The sequence below is a fragment of the Saccopteryx bilineata genome, chromosome 5 (genome assembly GCF_036850765.1).
Source record: "Saccopteryx bilineata isolate mSacBil1 chromosome 5, mSacBil1_pri_phased_curated, whole genome shotgun sequence".
NCBI lineage: Eukaryota > Metazoa > Chordata > Mammalia > Chiroptera > Emballonuridae > Saccopteryx > Saccopteryx bilineata.
In genome coordinates, this window is record NC_089494.1 from 56,526,669 (window position 1) to 56,549,327 (window position 22,659).

The 22,659-nt window shown below is 35.7% G+C and overlaps 1 protein-coding gene across 10 annotated transcripts in view; it reads left to right on the forward strand.

Annotated features, from left to right (window-relative positions):
• ZNF385B (zinc finger protein 385B) overlaps positions 1–22,659 on the forward strand; it is a 452,357-nt gene that overhangs the window by 364,445 nt on the left and 65,253 nt on the right. For 9 of the 10 annotated variants that reach the window (XM_066233194.1, XM_066233202.1, XM_066233192.1 and 6 more), the window contains one exon: positions 6,015–6,157. In XM_066233194.1, coding sequence (XP_066089291.1) covers positions 6,015–6,157 — 143 coding nt within the window. Of the gene's footprint in view, positions 1–161; positions 284–6,014; positions 6,158–22,659 lie in introns of those variants that run through there. The other variant, XM_066233195.1, reaches the window with a different exon arrangement.

Below are 22,659 nucleotides of genomic sequence, written 5' to 3' on the forward strand. Positions count from 1 at the left end.
GAATTGCCATCTGCATTTAAACTCCCTAAGTTTTTGAGTTTTGGCACCCCTATGTTCATCGCAGCATTATCCACAGTGGCCAAGACATGGAAACAACCAAAGGGTCCCTCAATAGAAGATTGGATAAAGAAGATGTGGTACAGATATACAATGGAATACTACTCAGCCATAAGAAACAATGATGCAGTATCATTTACGACAACATGGATGGACCTTGATAACATTATACTAAGTGAAACAAGTAAATCAGAAAAAGCTAAGAACTGTACGATTTCACACATAGGTGGGACACAAAATTGAGACTCATGGACATAAATAGAAGTGCAGTGGTTACCAGGGGAAGAGGGAAGGAGGGAGAGAGAAGGGAAGGGACATAAAGAGGGACAAATATAAGGTGACGGGGGATGATTTGTCTTTGGGTGATGAGTATACAGCATAATCAACTTTCCAAATGATGTGGAGATGTTTGCCCAAAATATATGTACTCTAGTTGACCAATGTCACCCTGTTAAATTGAATCATTTAAATAAAAGAAAAAGAAAAAAAACTCCATAAGTTTGTCCATAAAACATTCCAATCTATAGCTGTCTATATAACTGAAGTGTTTTCAGGTGTGCAATTTGGTGACTAGCACAGTATAAAGAGGAGAGAATTCAGCAGTCAAATTGCCTGAATTTGAATCCTGTACAAGTGGTGTGAACTTGGATGTAACTACATTGTACTTCAGTTTTTCATCTGTAAAGTGGAGCTAGTAATAGTACCTTCTTTAATGGGTTATTGTAATTGTATATGTATATATACCTATGTAAATACTCTATCTAATGAGTATATATATATCCATATATGTGTGTATGCCTATATACAGCCATGTAACATAATAGGGTAGTGCTGGCACATAGCATACACTATAAAAAATGTTCTCTTGTTATTATTTTTGTGTGACCTTTTCAGAAGCAAAACTCTTTATTAGTTACATCTCCTATCCACTTAGCCCCCTCCTACTGGCCATGTTTGATGATCTCTTGGTGAATTTGTCTTCCTCACATGGCAGACTAAAGAGGAATGGGAATGGTAAGAGAAGGGGTGAAGGAGATGCTGGCTGGTGATTGTCTTGGTAAGAGGGAAAGTCACTCAATGTAAAGAGCAACAAAGCTGGGTAAGCAGTAGAAAGAGAAAACTGAGCTGGAAAATCTGAAATGCCACTCATTTAATTTCTTTACAGAAAACTTTGGGAATTCTATAATTGACATTAGACTAATAGATTTTTATAATTTTTTTTAATTTCAGTACTCACTAAAGCAGACATAGATAGTAATGGTATAAGAAGAAACTACGTCTGCAGAATATAGAATATATACATATTTGATCTCATTCTAAAAATGCTTCTCAAGTAGACTTTCTGTGATTTTGGCATACTCTCCTTTCTCAGAATGAGGTGTTTTGTTTGTTTGTGTTATGGTACATAAAGAAGAGCCGTTAGGAATCCTCAAAGCTATAACCTAAATAGGCCTTCAAGTTTATATTTCTAAAGGTCAAAGACTAAGGCAATAATTTCAAGTGTCACCTGATCCTCAAATGAGGCTTTATGGTGATGGATTATGACATAATCCATTGATATAATAAAGCACCTATTATGTTACAGAATCAGTTGGCTGAAATAATAGTTTTCATTATGGTCATAGTGATGAGATGTCTTTCACATATTGATTTCATAGTTATAGAGGACTACAGCTTACATTTTACCACCAAAATAAAATTTATGGGAGAGAGTTAATTGCATTCTTATGGGGGGCTATAGGGACATGTGTAATTTCTTCAGAGAGAGTGGTGACTATTAGATCTTTGAGGTATGCATGTTTGTGTGTTATATTTACTTTTCATATAGGGAGTTTGATAAATGTGTATACATCAAGTAATGTAAGAAGTCATGTTGGGCAAATAAGTTTGTAAAATCTATATTTTCTGGTTTTGTTCACTTTTATTGTTAAAGATGGCTGCTGCCCATGTGGGGTGGCTGATTACCTTCCTACTTGGGAAGGGGCTTGGCTATGCTAATGTGTACTGGCAGAAAGGTTGTCCCACCGAAAAGTTTTAAGAAGGAGGAGCTAGGAGGCCACTTTGGCAGAGAGGCCACATGATGGCAGAGGAGACAGGCAGTCAAGATGGCGGGGTGCTGAAGGGGAACAGAGGTGGGGGCCTTTGATTCTAGGAAAACCCAGGAGAAAGTCAGTGGCTTTGGGAGCCCTGAATGGAAAGGGAAGTGTTTTCCCTCTGTGTGTATTTACTCGCTTGCAGGGTGCGAGCTAGAATAAAAGGTAGTGGCCCACTATTTCTTGTCTTCGTTTTTTCTCTAAGATCGATTCGAATCTAATGCGAAACTGCATGTGCTTGGCTGCTGTGACAGCAGCCGCGACTGCTGGCCGTACAAGTCATATTATCAAATAAGGCAGAGCCCTATTATTATTTGATTCAGTATGCTATATTGTATCCTGTGCTTTCAAATAGAACTACATAGAGGAGGTGCCTTATATAAAATAGCCAAATGGTTTAAACAGCAAAAGTTGTTCTGTGCCATGAGAATAGTGACATCAAGGGTACATTATACCACCCTTTGTGTTGAAATACCTGCTCATTATATTTCAACTATTTTTTTCCCTCATTGAATCCTTGAATTTTAAAGAAATTAAAATTTTCTTGTAAAGTGCAATGCATTTTGGCCAGATTTCTGCTTGTATTTCCCAATGACCTTTTGGTATCCCGAGATGAAGAGAAATGCTTCCCAGCAGTCGCTGCAGCAGCAAAATCTGGACTAAGGTGACAGAGTGATCAAAGCAAGAACTAAACTGCAAAAAATGTACTTTATCCTCATTGATTTCCCATTTGCAGGAACTTTCTTTGAAGCAATCAGCCTTAGTGAGGCAGTATTAAAAAGCAGGTTTTAAAAATAAAAACAGCAAGATTGAGGTGAGGGAATTGATGAAAGCATAGTTTATATTTATTTAGAATACTTTAAAACAATCTGTGTTTAACATGGCAAATTGTCTGTCATTAAAATGCTAATGAATGGTAAACAGTTGCTAAGTTTTTATGCTAATAATGGTGGCAGTTTAATAGCTCTCAAGCCCTGTCTTTATTAGCACAGCGATCTAATTGGGTAGGACCATTGTGCATTCTGACCTCTGTTGATGGAGCAATCTGTTTGTCAGCTTCCATGTTTCATTCTATTTGATTTTAGTTTATTAGTACAAAGTGACTCTTTCCAGACCCTCAGGACGATGTATTATATAACATATTCATAAGCATTGTGGGCTTAGAATTTTCATTTCTTTGGGAGACCCACCATGGCAAAATAATTCTACATTTGTTCATCCAGGCAGCTTTAAATAGAATAATTCTGTAAAATGTTTATACATTAGACTTTTAACAATTAAATAATTGTGAATTGTAAAAGCCTGCTGGTCTAATATAATATATCTGTTTTTCAACTTGGATAAGATTTTACAGCAAAGCTTTTGAAATAAATACTTTAATAAATGCCTCTGCAACATCTGACATCTGACATATTGATATAATACATCATCTTGGATATACAAGCTCTGAACTTAGCAATGAATGTAATGTTACCTAATTAGAAGAATAAGTATAATTAAATACAAGGTGCTAGTGTGCATGCCAGGTTGAGATCAGAGTGCTTACTCTGGCATCAGAAAAACAACCATTACTGTTTGATCTGTACTTTTGGCTGATTCTGTTTTTGCTGCGTCTACTTTACATTACCTAATGGATGGGGCTGACCCGAAGACTTGTCATTACAGATAAATTCTTCAGAGGCCTTCTTCCTTTTTTCTGTTTTTGGGATCAATGTAAATGAGATATGACTGTCTATTTAACATCATTGCCAATAATGTTTTGGAATGATTGGAAATGTGATACAGAGTTCATTAAAGAAATTCATTACCAAAAAAAATCATTGATATAGGAATTTTAATTATTCTGGGACACTGTAAAAAAACATTGGTGGAAATTTTCATAGTTGGGAGCATTTTCCCATACTGTTGATTTTTATTTGAAGTCAGAAGGGGATTCTAGGCATATAATTATTTGTGGTTCTATATAGGAATGGCAGGAGAAATTGGTAATGTTAAGTAGTTCAGCTGTTTTGGAAAACAGTCTGGAACTTCTCAAGAGGTTAAAATATAGGATTACAATATGACCTAACAATCCCCAATTCCACTTTTATGTCTATATCTGAGAGAACTAAAAACATATGTACATACAAAAACTTAGAAACAAGTGTTCATAGCAGTATTATTGATAGTAGCCAAAAGTGGAAACAACCCAAATGCCTATCAACTGATGAATGAATAAGCAAAAAGTGGTATCTACAATGGAATATTAGACAGCCTTAAAAAGGAATTAAATTCTGATATGCACAACAACATGAATGAACTACGAAAACATTATGCCAAGTGAAAGAAGACAAGTCACAAAAGACCTCATATTGTATGCTGTCATTCAATCAAATGTCCAGAATAGACATATTTATAGAGACAGAAAGTAGATTAGTGGCTGCCAAGAATGAGGGATGTGGGAGAAGGGAGGAGGAGTGACTGCTAATGGGTATGGAGTTTCTTTTAGGGATTGTGAAAATGTTATAAAATTGTGGTGATGGTTGCACAACTCTGTGAATATGCCAAGAACCATTGACTTGTACAATTAAAGTGGTTGAATTGTCTGGTGTGTGAATTACCATATTTCCCCATGTATAAGATGCATCCTTTTTCAAAAATTTTGGGGTCTAAAAACTGGGTGTGTCTTATACAGTGGTTGTAGATTTTTTTACTTGCATTTCCCGCTTTCTCGCACTTGTTTTTGCGCTCATTGTTGAAGACAGTGATTCGTCATCAGACACAGAGGAGGACAAGCTAATGGATGGGATATTTGACAGTGATGAGGAGTTGTATGAATTTATGATGAATAAAACTTGAGTTCAATAACTTTATGTAATATTTTTTTTTTTCAAATTTCAGGCCCCAAAATTAAGGTGTGTCTTATACATGGGAGCATCTTATACATGGGGAAATATACTTTATCTCAATAAAGCTGTTATATTTATTTGGAAAAAAATAAAAGAAGAAGAAGGCACACCAGAGCCTGTCTCCCAGAGAGCTACGTGCACCAGCAGTTACTTATCTGCAGTATGTGGAGGCCACAGGCCAAATAAAGCATGCTTGTATCTGGAGAAAAATGCTTTAAATCTGCTGCCCCTGAGTTTGACCAGATATCTAAAGAGATGATACTAATATAATTGTTAAAAGGGATAGTTGCTAAAATAATACAAGGCTCAATAGAAATAAAAGTTGAAGGTAAAAATTTGAATTCCTGTTCCAACTCCTTCCTGTCTCCTAGTACCCTGCATCAACCAGGTTGTAATAACTCCTTTAAGATTCACTATCTGTCTAAACTACCCATTACCCACAAAGTAAAGGGCAACTTCAAGTTTGTTGTTTTAGAGAACAAATTGTTTGCATCATAACTTTTGTGGGAGCACACGGTAACTATAAGAGTCCAAGGTTCCTTCTCCTTACAAAAGCCCTATAATTATCTTTGATTTAAATAAAACATCCAATAACTGAATAGTAGTAAACAGTACCTGGTTTCAAGAGGCTCCTCCCTGCCTCTCCTACAATTTTGGCTGGTCAGAGGTTATGTGGTTAGAGACAGGATGATTTCATTCTGCCCCACCTGCCTGCAGGATCAGTGTATTCTCTATCTCAGCAAAGACCCAGCAGCCTCAGCCCTCGCCTTGGGGAGCATTTTGTATCACTGTCTTAGACAATGAGCAAGAAGACCCTTTTTAATTGCACTTTCTCCTCCTGGGCCATTTGCTTACTGCCAGAGCAACTCTCTCGCTTGCAGGAGGCAACTCGGCAGTCTTGTTTTTGCACAATAGGTTGGGAAAGGAGATGGATGTGAGCAAGAGATTGAATTTATTTTTGTTTTGTTCTTGGCAGGCAGTACATGCCACACCACTACCCTTCCTGCTCTTGTGCGCACCCCTGCCCTGATGATGCAGCCTTCCCTGGATATCAAACCATTTATGTCTTTTCCAGTGGACAGTAGTTCTGCTGTTGGACTCTTTCCAAATTTTAACACCGTGAGTACATGCATTTTTATTTTATTTGTGTCCTCCTCAATTTCTTTTGTGAGTAGGCGATTGGTGTAGTCTGTTTCTAAAGTGTATAAATTTAGACCGCATATTACACTATGTAGACCTGTGGACCATGAGTTACACTGTTCAGCTGTGTTATAGATGAATACATAACCCATGGGCACTAGTCCAACTGTCAGCATATTTATTTTACGAGTATTTCCACAAGTGACTTTTCAGTTTTTGCTATGAGCAATTTTGATAGACTTTTCAGTGACTTTAGAAATATAAGCCTCATTGATTTTTCCCTACTACAACAAAGAAAAAAAGTGCATGCTTTATCTGGGTACATTTTAATTTGGGATATATTTTGGATAAACACTCTTACACAAACAGAATTTTTATTTGGAGGCTATTGTGGATTATGTGAATCTGCCACTATGAGTTAAAAGACAAAACTCATTTAAATCTATATATTATTTGTCTGTGTGATATACCTTGACATCCCCTTTAAGATAAACAACAAATATTAGTGAATTGCCTATAATTACCAATGTTCTCCAATTAGGTCAGCTGACCTTTAATCTGAATAAAAGATATTTTGTAGATTTGTCAAATAAGGCATGACATCTCTCAACAATAGAATTCAGCATAAAATCATTTCATAGCCAGACTCTAAACTTGGACTAAAAGAAAAGGTTAAAAACAATTCAGGCGATTGCATGAATTATGTCTGTTTAGTCAGTAAATACAAGCTGTTGGGGAATGATGGTCTACATAAAGGATACAGCATTATCGGAGCTGCAGTAATCACGAAAAAGATTTGTATTATCAACACCACCAGACAGTGAGTCTCAGAAGTACAGCCAAATGTTTCCCTTTGCAAACTTATCTTTTGTATGAAGTAAAAACAGCAAGAGGATTCTTTCTCAAGGGCTGTAAATAAAATCTGCTGACAGGCCTTCTGTTGTAGCTTTTGATTGGTAAGGTAATTAGAAGTTAGGGGATCAGCCAACTTTTTAAAGAGTACTGGCCTTGACTTATCACGTAAATAGTTGAATGTCTTTTTTTTTCCCTTTGGGTTTTTGGAAAGAAGTCAGACAGTTCTTTTTAAAATGCATTAGAAAATGAGCATCATTTCTAGTGTAGTGGAACAGCTCGGTAAGATAAATCACTCCTACCCTGATCACATTACTGCAGCAGAAGTGACCACCCCAACGATTGTACCGTTTCAGGGAGCTGGAACTCAAGCATGCCTGTTGTAACCTCCATTGAAACACAGGTGATATATTCCAAACATCACTAAATTAAGTTATATACTTCTTAAACATTGAGTCGGTATTTGTATGTTGATTAATGTGCATTTGGAAGACAGCATTTGTAGCTTCAAGTCCGGTTGCTGTCCGGAAGCAACATCGATGATGTAGGTGGGCATAAATGGCTCCAACTGTGGTTCACCTCTGCATTACTTTACCAGTAATACAGAGGGACTAATTTCAAAAATTTAAATAAAACATTAACATTCCAAGAGAAAAATGTGAAATTCACCATTCCCTACCCCTGCAAAGAAGCTTAGCCCCTTTGCTGGAGGGGGTACTCTTCCGCAGCTGCTGTGCATCTCTCCAGCCCCCTTGTACAGGTCTGTTATGTACACACCTAAAAGGAACACAGTTGCAGTTGTTCTACAATTGTGACCACGTTAACACAATTCTCTAAGTCACTTTTTTCAATTATCAAAGTGCTTTATATATACCTCTTTGTTCTTATGGACTATAAAACAAAAAATGGAAAGAATATTTTCATAAATTTTAAGATAAAAAAAGTTTTGTAATGGCTTATAATGTTGTATAGGACTTACAAATGTGCTAACTTGCCTCTTTGTTTCTGTATTATACATACCAATTAACCTTACGATATATTTTAGAATATCCAAAGAATCATTCTACTAATAGAAGTTCATTTTTTCTCTTCTTGAAAGAAAATCAACATGTAATTTTCATATTTTAAAAATACTTTTTTGGTTAAGGTGGAGAGTATAGCAAAGAACTACAATAAATAATCATTTTTCTCTCTATATTATATTGAAGGCATTTACTGGGCAAAGAGTCTTTTTGATAGTATGTTAAAAGTTAAGTCATTGAAAGTGGGACCCTCTATCACCAGGATCGGAACCCTATGGCTCACGAGCCAGATGTGGCTCTTTTGATGGCTGCATCTGGCTTGCAGACAAATCTTTAATAAAAATAATAATAACGTTAAAAATATAAAACATTCTCATATATTACAATCCATTCATTTCCTACTGCTCACGTTCATGGTTGCGGGTGGCTGGAGCCAATCACAGCTGTCCAAATTTTTATTGGATAATGCGTAACATAACATGGGTCGTTGTATGGCTCTCATGGAATTACATTTTAAAATATGTGACGTTCATGGCTCTCTCAGCCAAAAAGGTTCCTGATCCCTGTTCTATCATCTTGTAAATAAATGAATTTATAGGATCATTGGAAGGTTCTTATGATTTTTTTCACTGAACTGCAGTTTTAATTACTCTAAACCTTTTTCTATAGGCTTCTGCAATCTAGTGTTGAACTCAACCCAATAGATTTGCTAAGGTAATTTCATAAAGTCATTGTCAACATTTTTCTAGAAAACCATTTTTATATCACTAATAATAATTATACTCGATTATAATATAGTTGTGATATTTGTGATGTTTTATATCCTTCAAAGGACTCAGACTTTAGAACATTTGAACAGACTATGATTATTCTTTCTATTGTCTAGAGGAGGAAAGAGAGTTAGTAAAAGAAGAATTGAGATTTTAATTAGAATCTTCTAACTTTGAAGCTCATATTCTGGCTCCTCTGTCATTAGCTCTTTTGTTCTATGTCACCTCCCATCTCATTCATTGTGAACAAAGCTCAATCAGAAATCTTTTGTGCTCCTTCCTGGAAAAACTAGAGACAATTTTCAGCAGAATAAATAAATAGAAGAAGGAAAGAATTTTTTGAATGCATAATATACCCTCTCTACAAACAATTTCTAAGAAGCAGAATATATCTTTAAAAAGTTATAATTTCTTGTTAGCAAACTTTAAAAGTATATTCTACTTAATAATTTATTTGTTCTTTGAAAACTAAAGAGAATACTGCTTTAATCACTTTATTTTCAATAAATTGAAATGCAGTGGTACCTTAAGATATGAGCAGACAACATAAAAATTTATTAAGATATGAGCTGCAACTCTGTCGATATTTTTATTTGAGATCCAAGCAAAATTCCGAGATACGAGTCGTAATTTGGAAAGCTGCCACTAGTTGGCGCGTTGCGCATGGGTCCAGTATTGTCAGTACAACACCAGCATCTCATTCTTTCTCACGTGTTACCTGCAGAATCAAGTTAAATCTTGTGTGCTGTACTTGTTCTTGGATCATTTTTGCATTTTTTACTAACTTTTTTTGTGTGCTGTCATGAGGCCAAAGAAAGTGAGTGTAAAGGAAGAAGAAGAGAATGATGTTGATAGCAGTAAAGCAAGAAATAATAAAAAAACATGAGCTTGGTGTATGAGTGATTGAACTGGCAAGGCTGTACGACCACAATACATCTACAATTTGTACCATCCTTAAACAAAAGAATGCTATCAAAAGCGCAAATCCAGCAAAAGGAACTACAGTTCTGTACCAATTAAGGACAAATATCCATGAAGAAATGAAGAAGCTTCTACTGGTGTGAGTGAAAGAGAAAGAGCTGGCAGGAGATACAGGGACGGAGACTGTAATATGCGAAAAGACATGTATTATTTACGACTACTTGAGGAAGAAAGAACCATCATCCTCAAAAGAGGCAGCAGAAGATATGTTTAAGGTAAGTCCTGGCTGGTTTGAAAATTTTAAGAAGAGATCTGGCATCCACTTGGTCGTGAGGCGTGAGGCATGGTGAAGCTGCAAGTGCTGATGTTAAGGCAGCTGAGGAATATATCGCATGTTTTGCTACACTTATTAGAATGGAAGGCTACATCCTCCAACAAGTATTTAACTGTGACAAAACAGTATTGTTTTGGAAAAAAATACCCCAGAAGACTTTCAACACCACAGAGGAGAAGAAGCTGCCAGGCAATAAACCCATGAAGGACAGTGTGACCCTTGCATTGTGTGCAAATGCTAGCAGTGACTGTAAAGTAAAGCCACTGCTAGTGTATCATTCTGAAAATCCTCAAGCCTTTAATACTCACAAGGTTCTTAAAGAAAAACTGCAGGTTATGTGGCACACCAATGCTAGGGCATGGGTTATGTGGCAGTTTTTTATTGAATGGGTAAATCTCGTCCTGCAGTGAAGAAATATCTTCAAAAAAATAAACTCCTGATGAAAGCATTACTAATCCTTGATAATGCTCCAGCCCACCCACCTGGTCTTGAAGATGACATTCTCGATGAGTTCAAATTCGTAAAAGTCCTCTATCTCCCACCCAACACACTTCACTCTTGCAACCTATGGATCAGCAGGTCATTTCCAACTTTAAAAAGCTTTACACAAAGCACTTCTTGCACCGCTACTTTGAGGTGACTGAGAATACAATTCTAACCCGTTGAGAGTTTTGGAAAGTTCACTACAACATCGTTATATGTTTACGCATTATTGACTTGGTATGGCAAGAGGTTACAAGAAGAACCTTGAACTTGGCATGGAAAAAGTTATGGCCTGATGTTGTTGCAGACAGGGACTTCGAAGGATTCAAACCAGAGACTGAGACCGAGGTGGAAGCGTTGGAGGAGATTGTGTCCCTCGGAAAGTCAATGGGTCTGGAGGTAGTTGAAGGTGACGTAAATGAGCTCGTTGAGGAACATGAAGAGGAACTCTCAACTGAGGAGTTGAAGGAGCTACAGATGATGCAACATACGTAGTGAGGAGGAGGTAGAGTCGGAGGAAGTGATTTCTACAAGTGAAATTAAAGACATGCTGGCAATGTGGGAGAAGCTTTCAAGTTTCATTGAAAAGAAACACCCAGAGCAAGTTTCAACTGGTCGTGCTTCAGCACTTTTAATGACACTTGTTCGTCACATTTCTGTAACATTTTAAAAGGCGGCAAAAGCAAACCTCTTTGGATAGATTTTTATTCAAAGTCCTGCAAGTGAAAGTGCTGAAAGTGCAGCCAAAAAGGCAAAAACAGGTGATGATTAAATGAAAAATACATAATGTTAAGCTTAGGTTAAGTTTCAAGTTAAAAAAGTACAGTTTTTTACAATTAAATTTTTGTGGTTTCATTTTAAGTAAAGAAAGTGCAGTTTTAGTTTATGTTTAGTGTTAAAAAAGTGCAATTTTAGTTTACGTGCCTGCATCCCTCCCTCACTCCCTCCTACTCCACCATTCACCTCCGTTAACTGCACTCGTCTGTCTCCAAGGTAAGAATACAGTATTAAATAACACTTTATTCTTTTATTTCATATATTTTTTATGCATTGGTAAAGTATACCTGTGTGTTTCTTAATTAAAAACATGTCTTTTTTCATAATTTAGGATGGTTTGGGGATGTTTCACAGGACTGGAACAGATTAAATCTATTTCAGTTATTTTAAATGGGAGAAATTTGTTTGATATATGAGTTGACTGACAAGCTTGGTTACAGAACAAATTAAACTTGTATCTCAAGGTACCACTATATTAGTAGTATTAGTAAATACAAGAAATACATTTTTACTCATAGTTGTTATCAGTAGAATGAAAACAGTGTACTTTATGAACATAGCTAACAGTTTGAGAAATTTAAATTTTACTGTTTTCTTCATGTGGATTTTACTTATATATAGATAAAGTTATGATTTCCTCTTGTTTTTATAGTGGGGTATGATAATGTTACATAGCAAGAGTGAAATGGATTTCTGTCAGATTCCAAAACAGAATAGGAGACTATTCTATACTAAATTGTACACAATGAAGAGATATGCCTCAGAGTGTTCATTTAGTGGCTGTTTTCCCTTATGCTCCGCAACTGACATAATCTCTCTCAGTGTTTATATGTGAAGAGTAAGCAAATAATTTGAGACAATGACTGAACAGAGTTATGAAGAGCCATACTGGGAAGAAGGAGTTTGGATCACTGATAGTTTATGATGGGCTGTAGGTCAAGAATGTGTGTCTGGAGAATGATGATGGTAACTCTGCTCTTTGGCTGTTGTACTTTACAAGAGGGGCTGTTTTGAGCCACTTCTAGGTAAAAGACTGTGCAGACAAACACATACATGTTTTAAGATCTTGACCTTTATATCTAAAGCCTAATAGGCTTCTCTGACTGGCTACCACTAAGGCTCACTTTCAACCCTGTCACTGCACCTTCAATTACTTGTTGTTCAGGGCTCAACTTGGTTATCACTTCCTTCAAAAGGAGTCTTCTATGAGACTTCAGGTCTGAATTAAATGTCCATCTTCTATTTCCAAAGTACTAAGGTACCTCCATTATGTGGTTGTTCCACCATAGTCTAATTACTTACTAATCTGCCTTCTTCGCCAGAATGTCATGTCCTTGAGAATAGAAGCTGTATCTCATTTATTTGTATACTTGGTGACTCACACGTGCTTAAAAACACTCTTTTAGGCCTTGGCCGGTTGGCTCAGTGGTAGAGTATCAGCCTGGCATGCAGGAGTCCCGGGTTCGATTCCCGGCCAGAGCACACAGGAGAATCACCCATCTGCTTCTCCACCCCTCCCCCGTTCCTTCCTCTCTGTCTCTCTCTTCCCCTCCCGCAGCCGAGGCTCCATTGGAGCAAAGATGGCCCGGGCGCTGAGGATGGCTCTGTGGCCTTTGCCTCAGGCACTAGAATGGCTCTGGTTGCAACAGAGCAATGCCCCAGGTGGGCAGAGCATCGCCCCCTGGTGAGTGTGCTGGGTGGATCCCAGTCGGGTGCATGCGGGAGTCTGTCTGACTGCCTCCTCGTTTCCAACTTCAGAAAAATACAAAAAACAAACAAACAAAAAACCCCACTCTTTTAAAGGAAGAAGAGAGGAAGGGAGAAAGGAAGAAAAGGACAGAGGAACATTCCTCAGTTCCTTGATTTTGAATGTTCATGCTTTCACATTCAACAAAGGGAATATCAACATTTCTGCGCTCCTTCTGAGTGTGAGCTGATAGGCTTAGGTATTAACTTTTATTTTTATTTTCCTGATAACTGTCATTCTTTCTTCATCTAAAGGCAATAGCTAGTTACAGGCTTCTCCCCAGCTATAGTCCTGGCTTTCTCTAGATGGAAGATGTGGAAACTTTGCAAGTATCTACTGCATTCCTTGTCCTAATGTTTTAAGAGCATTTAGTTAGTAACTGAAATCTCTAGTTACTGGATTTTAAGGAAAACAATATAGGCCCTAAAGAGTTCTGGGTTTTGGAAGAAGATAAAATTACCCTAAGTCCCAAGAAACTGATGAGAAATACAATAAATAGACTAGAAAAGGCAGAATAATAAAACCCAAGAAATATAGGCCAAATGAAAATAGTTACTGAACTATTACAGTGTTCAAGAAAGGATGAATTTTTTGTATGCTAGTAGAGCTATTTTCATTATTTTGTTATTCACTTTACTTCAAATGCTAAATACTTCATGATCATCCTCTAGTTTTACTGTACATTGTTTTGGTAGCTTACCAAATATATACACTTGTTTCTCCTATTAGAATTAGAATCTACCTATCTTTCATGTGGATCCAATTTTAACTTTTACTCAACCGGGATAATACTTGGCGTTTAATACTTAGTATTTAACGATTGGGATAATACGATTTGATGTTAAATTCTTTTTAAGACACTTCTTCAGAATTGAAATAAATTGCATATTTACCATAATGGATAGTATCAATTTAATATAATAAAATAAGTGTAGTAGAAGACACTTATACACGTATGCTGTAATGGATTGAATATTTGTATCCTCTTCTCCAAATTCATATATTGAAGTCCTAAAACCCAAATGAAGGTATTTAGAGAGGTAATTAAGGTGAGATGAGGTCATAATGGTAGGGCCCTCACATGTGATTAGTGCCCTTCTAAGAAAAGATTTCCAGAAAGCTTTCCCTCATTCTACCATGTAAGAACATGGTGAGAAGGCACCTATTTGTAAGCCAACAAGAGTTCTTGCCACAACCAAGACCATGCTGTAACCCTGATCTTGGACTTCCAATCTCCAGACTGTGATAAAATAAAAGAAATTTCTGTTGTTTAAGCTACCTAGTTTATGGTATTTTGTTATGGCAGCCCAAGCAGACTAAGACACATATCCAGTGTATATATTGTATGTGATGATAAGTAGGTTAAGTGTCCTTTTAACAGCCACATCTTGGGTATATGCACAGATGTATTTGTTGCACTCCCCAGAGCTTTTGCTATAATCAAGAGCTGCCTGGAGACCGCAGTCACCTATCAGTTTTTCTGCTGATTGGCAGGTGTTTTCCATGCCTATTTATTTCAGATGTCATTGTCAGTTCTGTCAAGTTTTTGCAGTTGCTCCAGGAAAGCGCAAGTACAATGCAGAACACTGCAGCTTTATTGCAAGAGGCTCAACAATCTTATTTTGGTGAAAAATAATCTGATTTTTACAGCCTACCTTGAAATTATTTTTCCCTGACACATGAACAAATATGTGGAACAGAATAAATATTCTTTCAAAAGTATGAAGTCCCAAATTGCTATATGATTCTTTGAATCATTCATGACAAGCTGTGAAATGATCTATATGTTTATCACTTATTTTATTATTTTAGATTCTTTGAAATTCTGGGTCATTTGCAGTTTGGCAATATCAATGAATTTTTTCTTTCTTTCTTTCCTGTTATAGAATTAATAATATAGTTATCAAGAAGGTCTAAAATACAGAAATTGGGAGTCAAAAATCACACTTTGCTATTAATTCATGCCATACTTCCTGTGAAGTATTCTTGTAGGGAAATCTGAAGTAAGCTAGAACATTTAACTATTTTACCTGTCTTTAATGCCTTTATCTATTTAATGAAGTCCTTATTTAAATGGCTGGGTACATTTTTTATTTGAATTTTTCTTTAAGTAAAATACTTTACTTTTGCTAATAATGCAACCCAAATATGAATTTTCACTGTTGAGTCTAAATTGATATTCTAGTAATGCTTTTCGGTCACTAAAAAGTTACATATTTGATATTCCCTAGGATACTAGTGAGTCCAGCTACTTGAAATGACATGTTTATCCCTGTCATATAAAAAAGAGAATATGATTGGTTTTTTAAGTTTATGATATGCTTAAAATATATTGAAGGGTAATATTCTTTTATATGTTCTAAAGAAATGCATAGTATTAAAATGTACCAAGTTGAAATTTTTTTGTGGTTACTCAAATTTACTTAAAAAGGGAAGATAAGAATGTCCTATTATGGCATTTAGACAAGTCAGCAGCTATAATCCCAGCTCATTAGAAAAAAAGATAGTTCTAGGAAATCTTTGAAATGTGATATAAAACTAATGAAGATTTTGTACACATATTTAAGCATAGATAAGTGACTAGAAATGTTTGCATCCCCATTAAATATGACAGTGAAAAGTTAGAAAACATGACCACTAGCAGGAATAAAATACCACATCTTTAATATTGTTTCCCTCTTCACTTTAAACCACAAACAAGTCCTTTTTAAATTTAACTCACGTCCTTTGCCTTGTTTAAAAATCTCAAGATTTATCTACTAAAGACTTTGTATTCAAATCTCCACGTTTTCTGCTGATCTTGAAACCCTTTTGAAAAAGGAAGATATCTTTTATATATATAAATATATTTATATAATGTGTGGTCATTATGTTTCTTTCTCCCTAATTAAGTTATTTGTTCAGGGCCTCTGGAAAAAGGCATTCCTTTATAACCACTTACTGAGTGTGCACATGTGCCAGTCACTGTGCTAAGGAGTTGTTATAGGAATTAAGACAGAAGCCGAGGTAAGAGAACACAGGTTTCAGGAGCCTGAGAAAAGAGGCATCTCTCTAGTCCCACCATGCTCTGTCCTCTAGCATGTCCCTTTCATTATCCTAGTCTCAACCTCACATGGCTCTGGGGCTTCATCCTCAGTGCTAGAGTTTCAAGGATTATGTGTACTTGGAGGGTACATCAAATTTTCTGGCAAGATGGGTCTTTAGTCTTGGTGCTGTCCCAGGTCAGCATTTTTTAAGAGTAGAGTCAACTTGGAAAAAAATATCTATGCCAGACCTCTCCTTTAAAAAAAAAAAAAAAAAATTATTCTTAACAAATCATCAGTTACCTAAAATAAGACAAAAACAACAACAACCTTGTTCTTAGCCTCTCAGTGAACAAGCCTTTATGTGCCTGTGGTAAAGTAGGAGAGCTGAATAAATATAAAAAATAGCAAAATATTATTGTACTGACCATTCCCTCCAACCTAGAAAAAGTATTTCTAAATTGGTTGCACAATAAACATTAATTGATGATGGTGTTCCCTGAGATACTTTTCTCAAAAGCTGAGGAACTCACAGACCATTTTTTCTCCCTCCCTCTAGATCCATGATGGCGAATCTTTTTATAAAAACCTCCCACGTTTGCAGTGCTGGTCAACCTGGTCCCTTTCGCCCACTAGTGGGCGTTCCAGTTTTCATGGTGGGCCAATCGCGGTTTGGTTGCTCCGCTACCGCCCACCACGGCTCTAGATTCTTTTATTCAGAATTAAGTCTCAGGGCTCTTTTGTAGAGGGAAAAACATATTTTGGAGTATTTCAGTTTTTTACTTGTACAGTTGCCGTTGAGGTTGCTAGAGATGAAATGGAGTGCTATTTAGCAATCTGTGAAATGTCAACATCCTTGCAGAGCTCAGTAGGAATCTTGGAAAAGTGCTTTCTTTTTTCAAAGATTTAGCAGTCAATTTAGGTTTCTTTACCCTCCTTTTTATGTTCTGATGCTTGAAAGGAGATGAAAAAGAACATTAATTATATGAACAACAACTCATTTTTATGGAATTCTAGTAACAGAGGTCTTTAGCATATTTTAAGGATATTCGAAATTAGTTTTTTTAATATATACATCCACATATGCAATAAGCTACGTGTGTCATTGCTTTATTGTTTTTTCCACACCAGAAGATTGAAGAATATAATCCAGTCTTCAAATTTCTTCCAGTAGACAGCTCTGCCACTGAAAAGGAAAAAGCCAAATATTAGACAAGCAAGAGCTGGTCTCCACCCTACCATATCCTAAATTTAAATGTGTGTATTACTCACAGGTTATTCATGCAGGACATATTTTTTAAAGTACCCAATAAATTCTTGTGGCTCCTAAAGTTACGTTGAAATACTCTCCTTCTATTTAGAAGATAGATTTTTCTTGTCAGTCTTATACTTGTTTTTCCTTGTTGTGAACAGTTTCTAGAGCTAAGATCGGAGTAGTAGTGTAGAACGTCTATCTGATCTCTTTTACAGGTTTATCATTTACAAATAATTAGAGCTGTACATGTGTCTGGGTCTAATTTCCTCGTTTTCCTCAAGTAGACACCAGTCTTCCATAATATATAAAATGGTTCATTGTCATAATAATATAATCAAACTCACAAAATCTCTATTTCCCAACATGAGCTGAAGCTATTAGATGCTAAAATGATTCCTAATTGCCACCATCACATGGTATGTACTTAACTTTTAACTTTTGAAGTACTTACCTTCGAAAGGCATTGATGACATTTATTTAGTCACTCACTCATTCATCATTATATCCTACCTCCTCCCAAAGGCTGCTTGGAGCATTATCTCTCAAAGCAGTAATGCTGCTTGACTTGTTCCAAAGTAATCTACCAGACCTACCTGACCTTGACTCTGCTTCATGCCACCTGAGTGGAAGAGAGAAGTGAATAGAGCCACCAATTTCATTGCATAGGGAATGAGCACTGAACTAGGAATCCAAAGATCCATATAAAGGATTCTTTGACATTGAGAAGGCACTTAACTTCACTTTTCCTCATTTTTAAAGCTGAGGGTGATAATACTTTCCTAATTTATACCATTACATCATGAAAATATGAGTTTATTATGTTTATGGAGAACTGAGGATTTGAAAATATTTAGAAATTTTCTGGAATTTAGTGAGCATCTGGGAAAAAAATCATAACTATATAACATATTACCATACTATTTTTTAATAACTTAAAATACCCATGAATGTCAAATAAGATGTTTATGAAAGAACTCTTTAAAACAGCAAAAACATTTCTTACAAGTGATATTAAGATTTTTTATGAATATTTCTATCTCTTTGATCTCTTCTTTCTAATCAATTACCTTAAACAAACCAAGTTATACTTGCCACTGGGGCTGGCTGTGTGCATTACAGCTGTGGTCCCCAACCCCTGGGCCATGGACCGGTATTGGTCCATGGGCCATTTGGTACCGGTCTGCAGAGAAAGAATAAATAACTTATATTATTTTTGTTTTATTTATATTTAAGTCTGAACGATGTTTTATTTTTTTAAATGACCAGATTCCCTCTGTTACATCCATCTAAGACTCATTCTTGAGACTTGTCTCGGTCACATGATACATTTATCCATCGCACCCTAAAGGCTGGTCTGTGAAAATATTTTCTGACATTAAACCAGTCTGTGGCCCAAAAAAGGTTGGGGACCACTGCATTACAGCAATCCTGATTAAGGTAGATGCTAAGTGTATACATAAGGCCAAGACCTGGTTCTTGAATTTAAGAAGTGTATACTCAGTCTAAAGTAGCTATGCCTTGTCCTAAGCAGGTACTCAATTTATGTTAGCTGAATAAGATAACATAGGGCATACTTAAAGATTAGAATCACATGACTGCCTGAAAGCAATGAGGAGGGGCTACAACTGAATTTGGAGCAGGACTGGGGAGAGGGGAGAGTGAGTGGAGGCTGGGAATAACCACAGCTGGTTTGGGTGGGTTATATTTTTCATTGTTTACCTTCAACAATATTTAGACTTTAAAGACGATGTATAATGGTAATTTGAACATAATAACTGTGTACCTATGATACATTGTCAGTGAGTCCTAAGACATAACAATGTTTTCTGTTTTATTTTTTAAAATGCTGTTGAATTCCAAACATAGAACTATTATTCTCAAATTATGCACTAACCAAATTGACATTAGTTAAAATGGGAATTTTAAAAATATTTTAAACTCATTCATAGTAGTCAACATATTGAATTATCCTTCCTGAAGTGATAATGAATGGAAATTTATTCTAAAAATTCTTTGATCTTTTGACTATTAAAAATCTCCCCTTACTGTTACTTCCCCTTTTTAAAATTGACAATCACTTGAGAAGTACCACTCAATCTGTGCCCTGAGCAGGGACATCTAACTGTAAATTTGATGCTTACTCAAAACAGATTAGTAGTTTTATATTCTATTCCAAAATACTATATAGATCTTAAGGGTATGTACATATGTATATAAACTATTTTTTTATAGAATACAAGTATTGGCCTAAATAAAACTTTAAAAATCATGCAAACCAAGAGGTTTATAGCTCCGTAGCTACTAAAAAGAGCAGAGAAATATACCAGTCTTTACAATCTGTGCATGTGTGTGTGGGGGAAGGTTTAAAGCAGATACATTTTAAGTCAATTCCTTCATAAAAGAACTTTCTGGAAAGATGGCTTGTAGCACATAGCCCATCATTCCTTGTGCAATCATACCTGCCATTGTCATCGTAGAGAGAGCTGCTGCCTCGCAAGCCTGGGCCCTATTATAAGCGAGTAGCTTCGAGAGAAGCATTGTGACACCCAGATGTAGAGTTCTGAGAAACCATCATTTTGTTACAGAGCAAGAGTAATATCAGAATTTCATGGGAATTGGTCATCACGGGAAATTATTAACAATTCATAGTCTCCTTTTTGGGTTTGCTTCAGCCTCAAGGGTAATCATAAAAGATTATATAGTCTCCATTTCAGCCTCCATATCCTGAAATATTCTCTGCTGAGTGCACAATTGATTTCCAGAGGCCAGCTTTTAACCCCAGCTTCGGAAGACCCATCTGACCGCAGTGGTTTGATAACTGCCAACGATTATTACTGTGATATTATTGAGACAGAAATTTGGTGATTTGTGACTAATTATATGAAATATTATAAATTAAAGTGACATAACTTCTCATGTTGTTAGATATAGATATTTGTCCCATTTTAATAAAATGTGTTAGAGTTTAGGAAAGACAGAGTGTTAAATAAAAATTTCAAATGAGTGTTGTGAAGACCTTGAAGTGCCAAGCATCCTGATAGGCACAATTTCAGATTGGAATAACAGAATAATTCAGAAATGTTCCTGAAAATCTTTGTAATAAATAAGTAGATTATAAATACAAATGACTTTTGCTTCATAGCATTAGAATTGTAAAAATTTGTATGAAGGTTACCAAGGGATCCAGGTCGGCTTTTCTCCATTGCTTGACTGGGAAATCTTGACATCATGTCCATTGCTAAAATACAACCGAAATATAAGCACATTTTTAACTTGATGATTTCATATGCTGTATTTATTTTTATCTTATATTTGTTGCTCTATTCAGAACACATAGGTGCAGAAAGAACTTTATATATATTTGAAATAAATTCTATAGATAAAGTAGTTTTACCTAGAAATGACTATATTTTCTTACAAATTCATGAAAAAAAAGGAAGACAGCTCAGTTTAAACTACTTTGGATTTGAACTATAGCCTCCTTGAAATCACATAAAAATGACTATAAATCAAATGAATAAATGTTAAATGTCAAGATGTACCATTAACAGAGCCTTATTCAATAAAGCAATTATCACTGCAGAGGGCAGCTTTATTAAAGCTCTTATTTTGCTCCACAAGTATATAATATTTTTCATAATATAAATATAGAATTGAACCAAAAAATTTCTTTGCCAAGGAGAGTTAATGTACATACATATACATTCATACAAAAAGGCAATGGCAAGATGAATGAATGACATAAAATGTTTTTGATATCACCTGTTCACAAAACCACTCAGACCACTTTTCTAATTAACCTTTTAAGTAGTATGAACGTTCATGTATGTCCTCATGCATCCTGACCATCCAGAGTAGAATCAATTTATCTTAAAAATGTGTAAGGCAACATTAAAAAAGGCAAAGTATGTTTTTCTTGTTTCCATAAACTCGTTATCAAACAAACATAATTTTAAGTTAATAAAACTTTAACTGGAACTAATTTTATATTTTGAAAGAAAAAAAACAACACTCACTCCCTGGGGCCAGCGAGCATGAAAAACAACTTAGTACTCAAAGGGTTAAAGTCCTAAAATATTAAGTATGACAAGTGAGCCTCTAAGAAGAAGGAGGACAAGTCGAAACAATATAGGTATTGCTATGACATCCTTGGATGGGAACCCGAGTGGGGCCTCAAATAAAATTTAAGATGTCCAGTTAAAGTCGAATTTCAGAAAATAGTAAATCCTAGCATAAGAATATCCTATACAATGTTTGGCATATATTTATACTTAGAAAATGATTTTTATTATCAAATCTGGAACCAGAGTAGGAGATCTGGGTTCTGGTGTTAGCTGAAGAGGTTCAAGCAAGTTATTAAAACTCTCCAAATCTGTTTTCATTTTCAAGTAAGGAAGTTGAACAAAATTATGCTGGTGGGTCTAGGGCTTGGCCCACCTGCTTTAACCAGAACTGTTTTCAGTGTTTTATTGTATTGAGTTTTCAGGTAGGATCCTGTTTTGGGGTAGGGTGAGGGGAAGGTTTGGGGACTTCTACTAAAATAAATGAAAAACAGTTTAAAAATATAGATAATCTCTGACATTTGACCACTGTGAAATGAGAGAACATGGGGAGTTAGAGCCCAAGATGCTTACGATTAGATCATTACAGTTTTCTTGCCCTGCATGGAGCCTATCAGTCCTCAACTATCAAGATTTCTTCTTAGCACAAGAGTAAGAAATGTGTTGTCCTTCATTTGGGGAAGAAAATACTTCATTTCTGCTTTGCTGTGCACAATGAAAAATGCATCCCAACAGGGCCAAGTTTCCAATTTTGCACTTCTTTCTGCCTGGTGGGTTTTTATTTTGTCTTATACTTTCTAATTTGTGTCATGAACATGTTTTGCCTCAGCATCGGTTATATCTGATTAGTTACTGAGCAGCCTTTCAAACTTAGCTTTGTCAGAACGATTTTGGAAGAATGTCAGTCAGTACATTTGCTGTTCAGGAAGTGTATTGATTTTTAAATCTAGAAAGCTTATTACTTCCCTAGTCCCTTAGAAAGACCTTGTAACAGTTTTTTAGCCTATTTACCAGAAAACAGACAAACATGTTCTTACTTAGATTTGGAAACTTAGCACTAATAAATTTTAAAACTACATTCATAAGTATCAGCAAGTAATCTAGTTACTTGTATGCCATTTTTTTCTCAATAATAAAAAATTCTATTTTTAAAAAAAATATTTCTCAGACATATTTTTGACAATGAATATTATATTATGAAAATTTCATCTTAGAATCAATGGAGGGGGTTGTTTT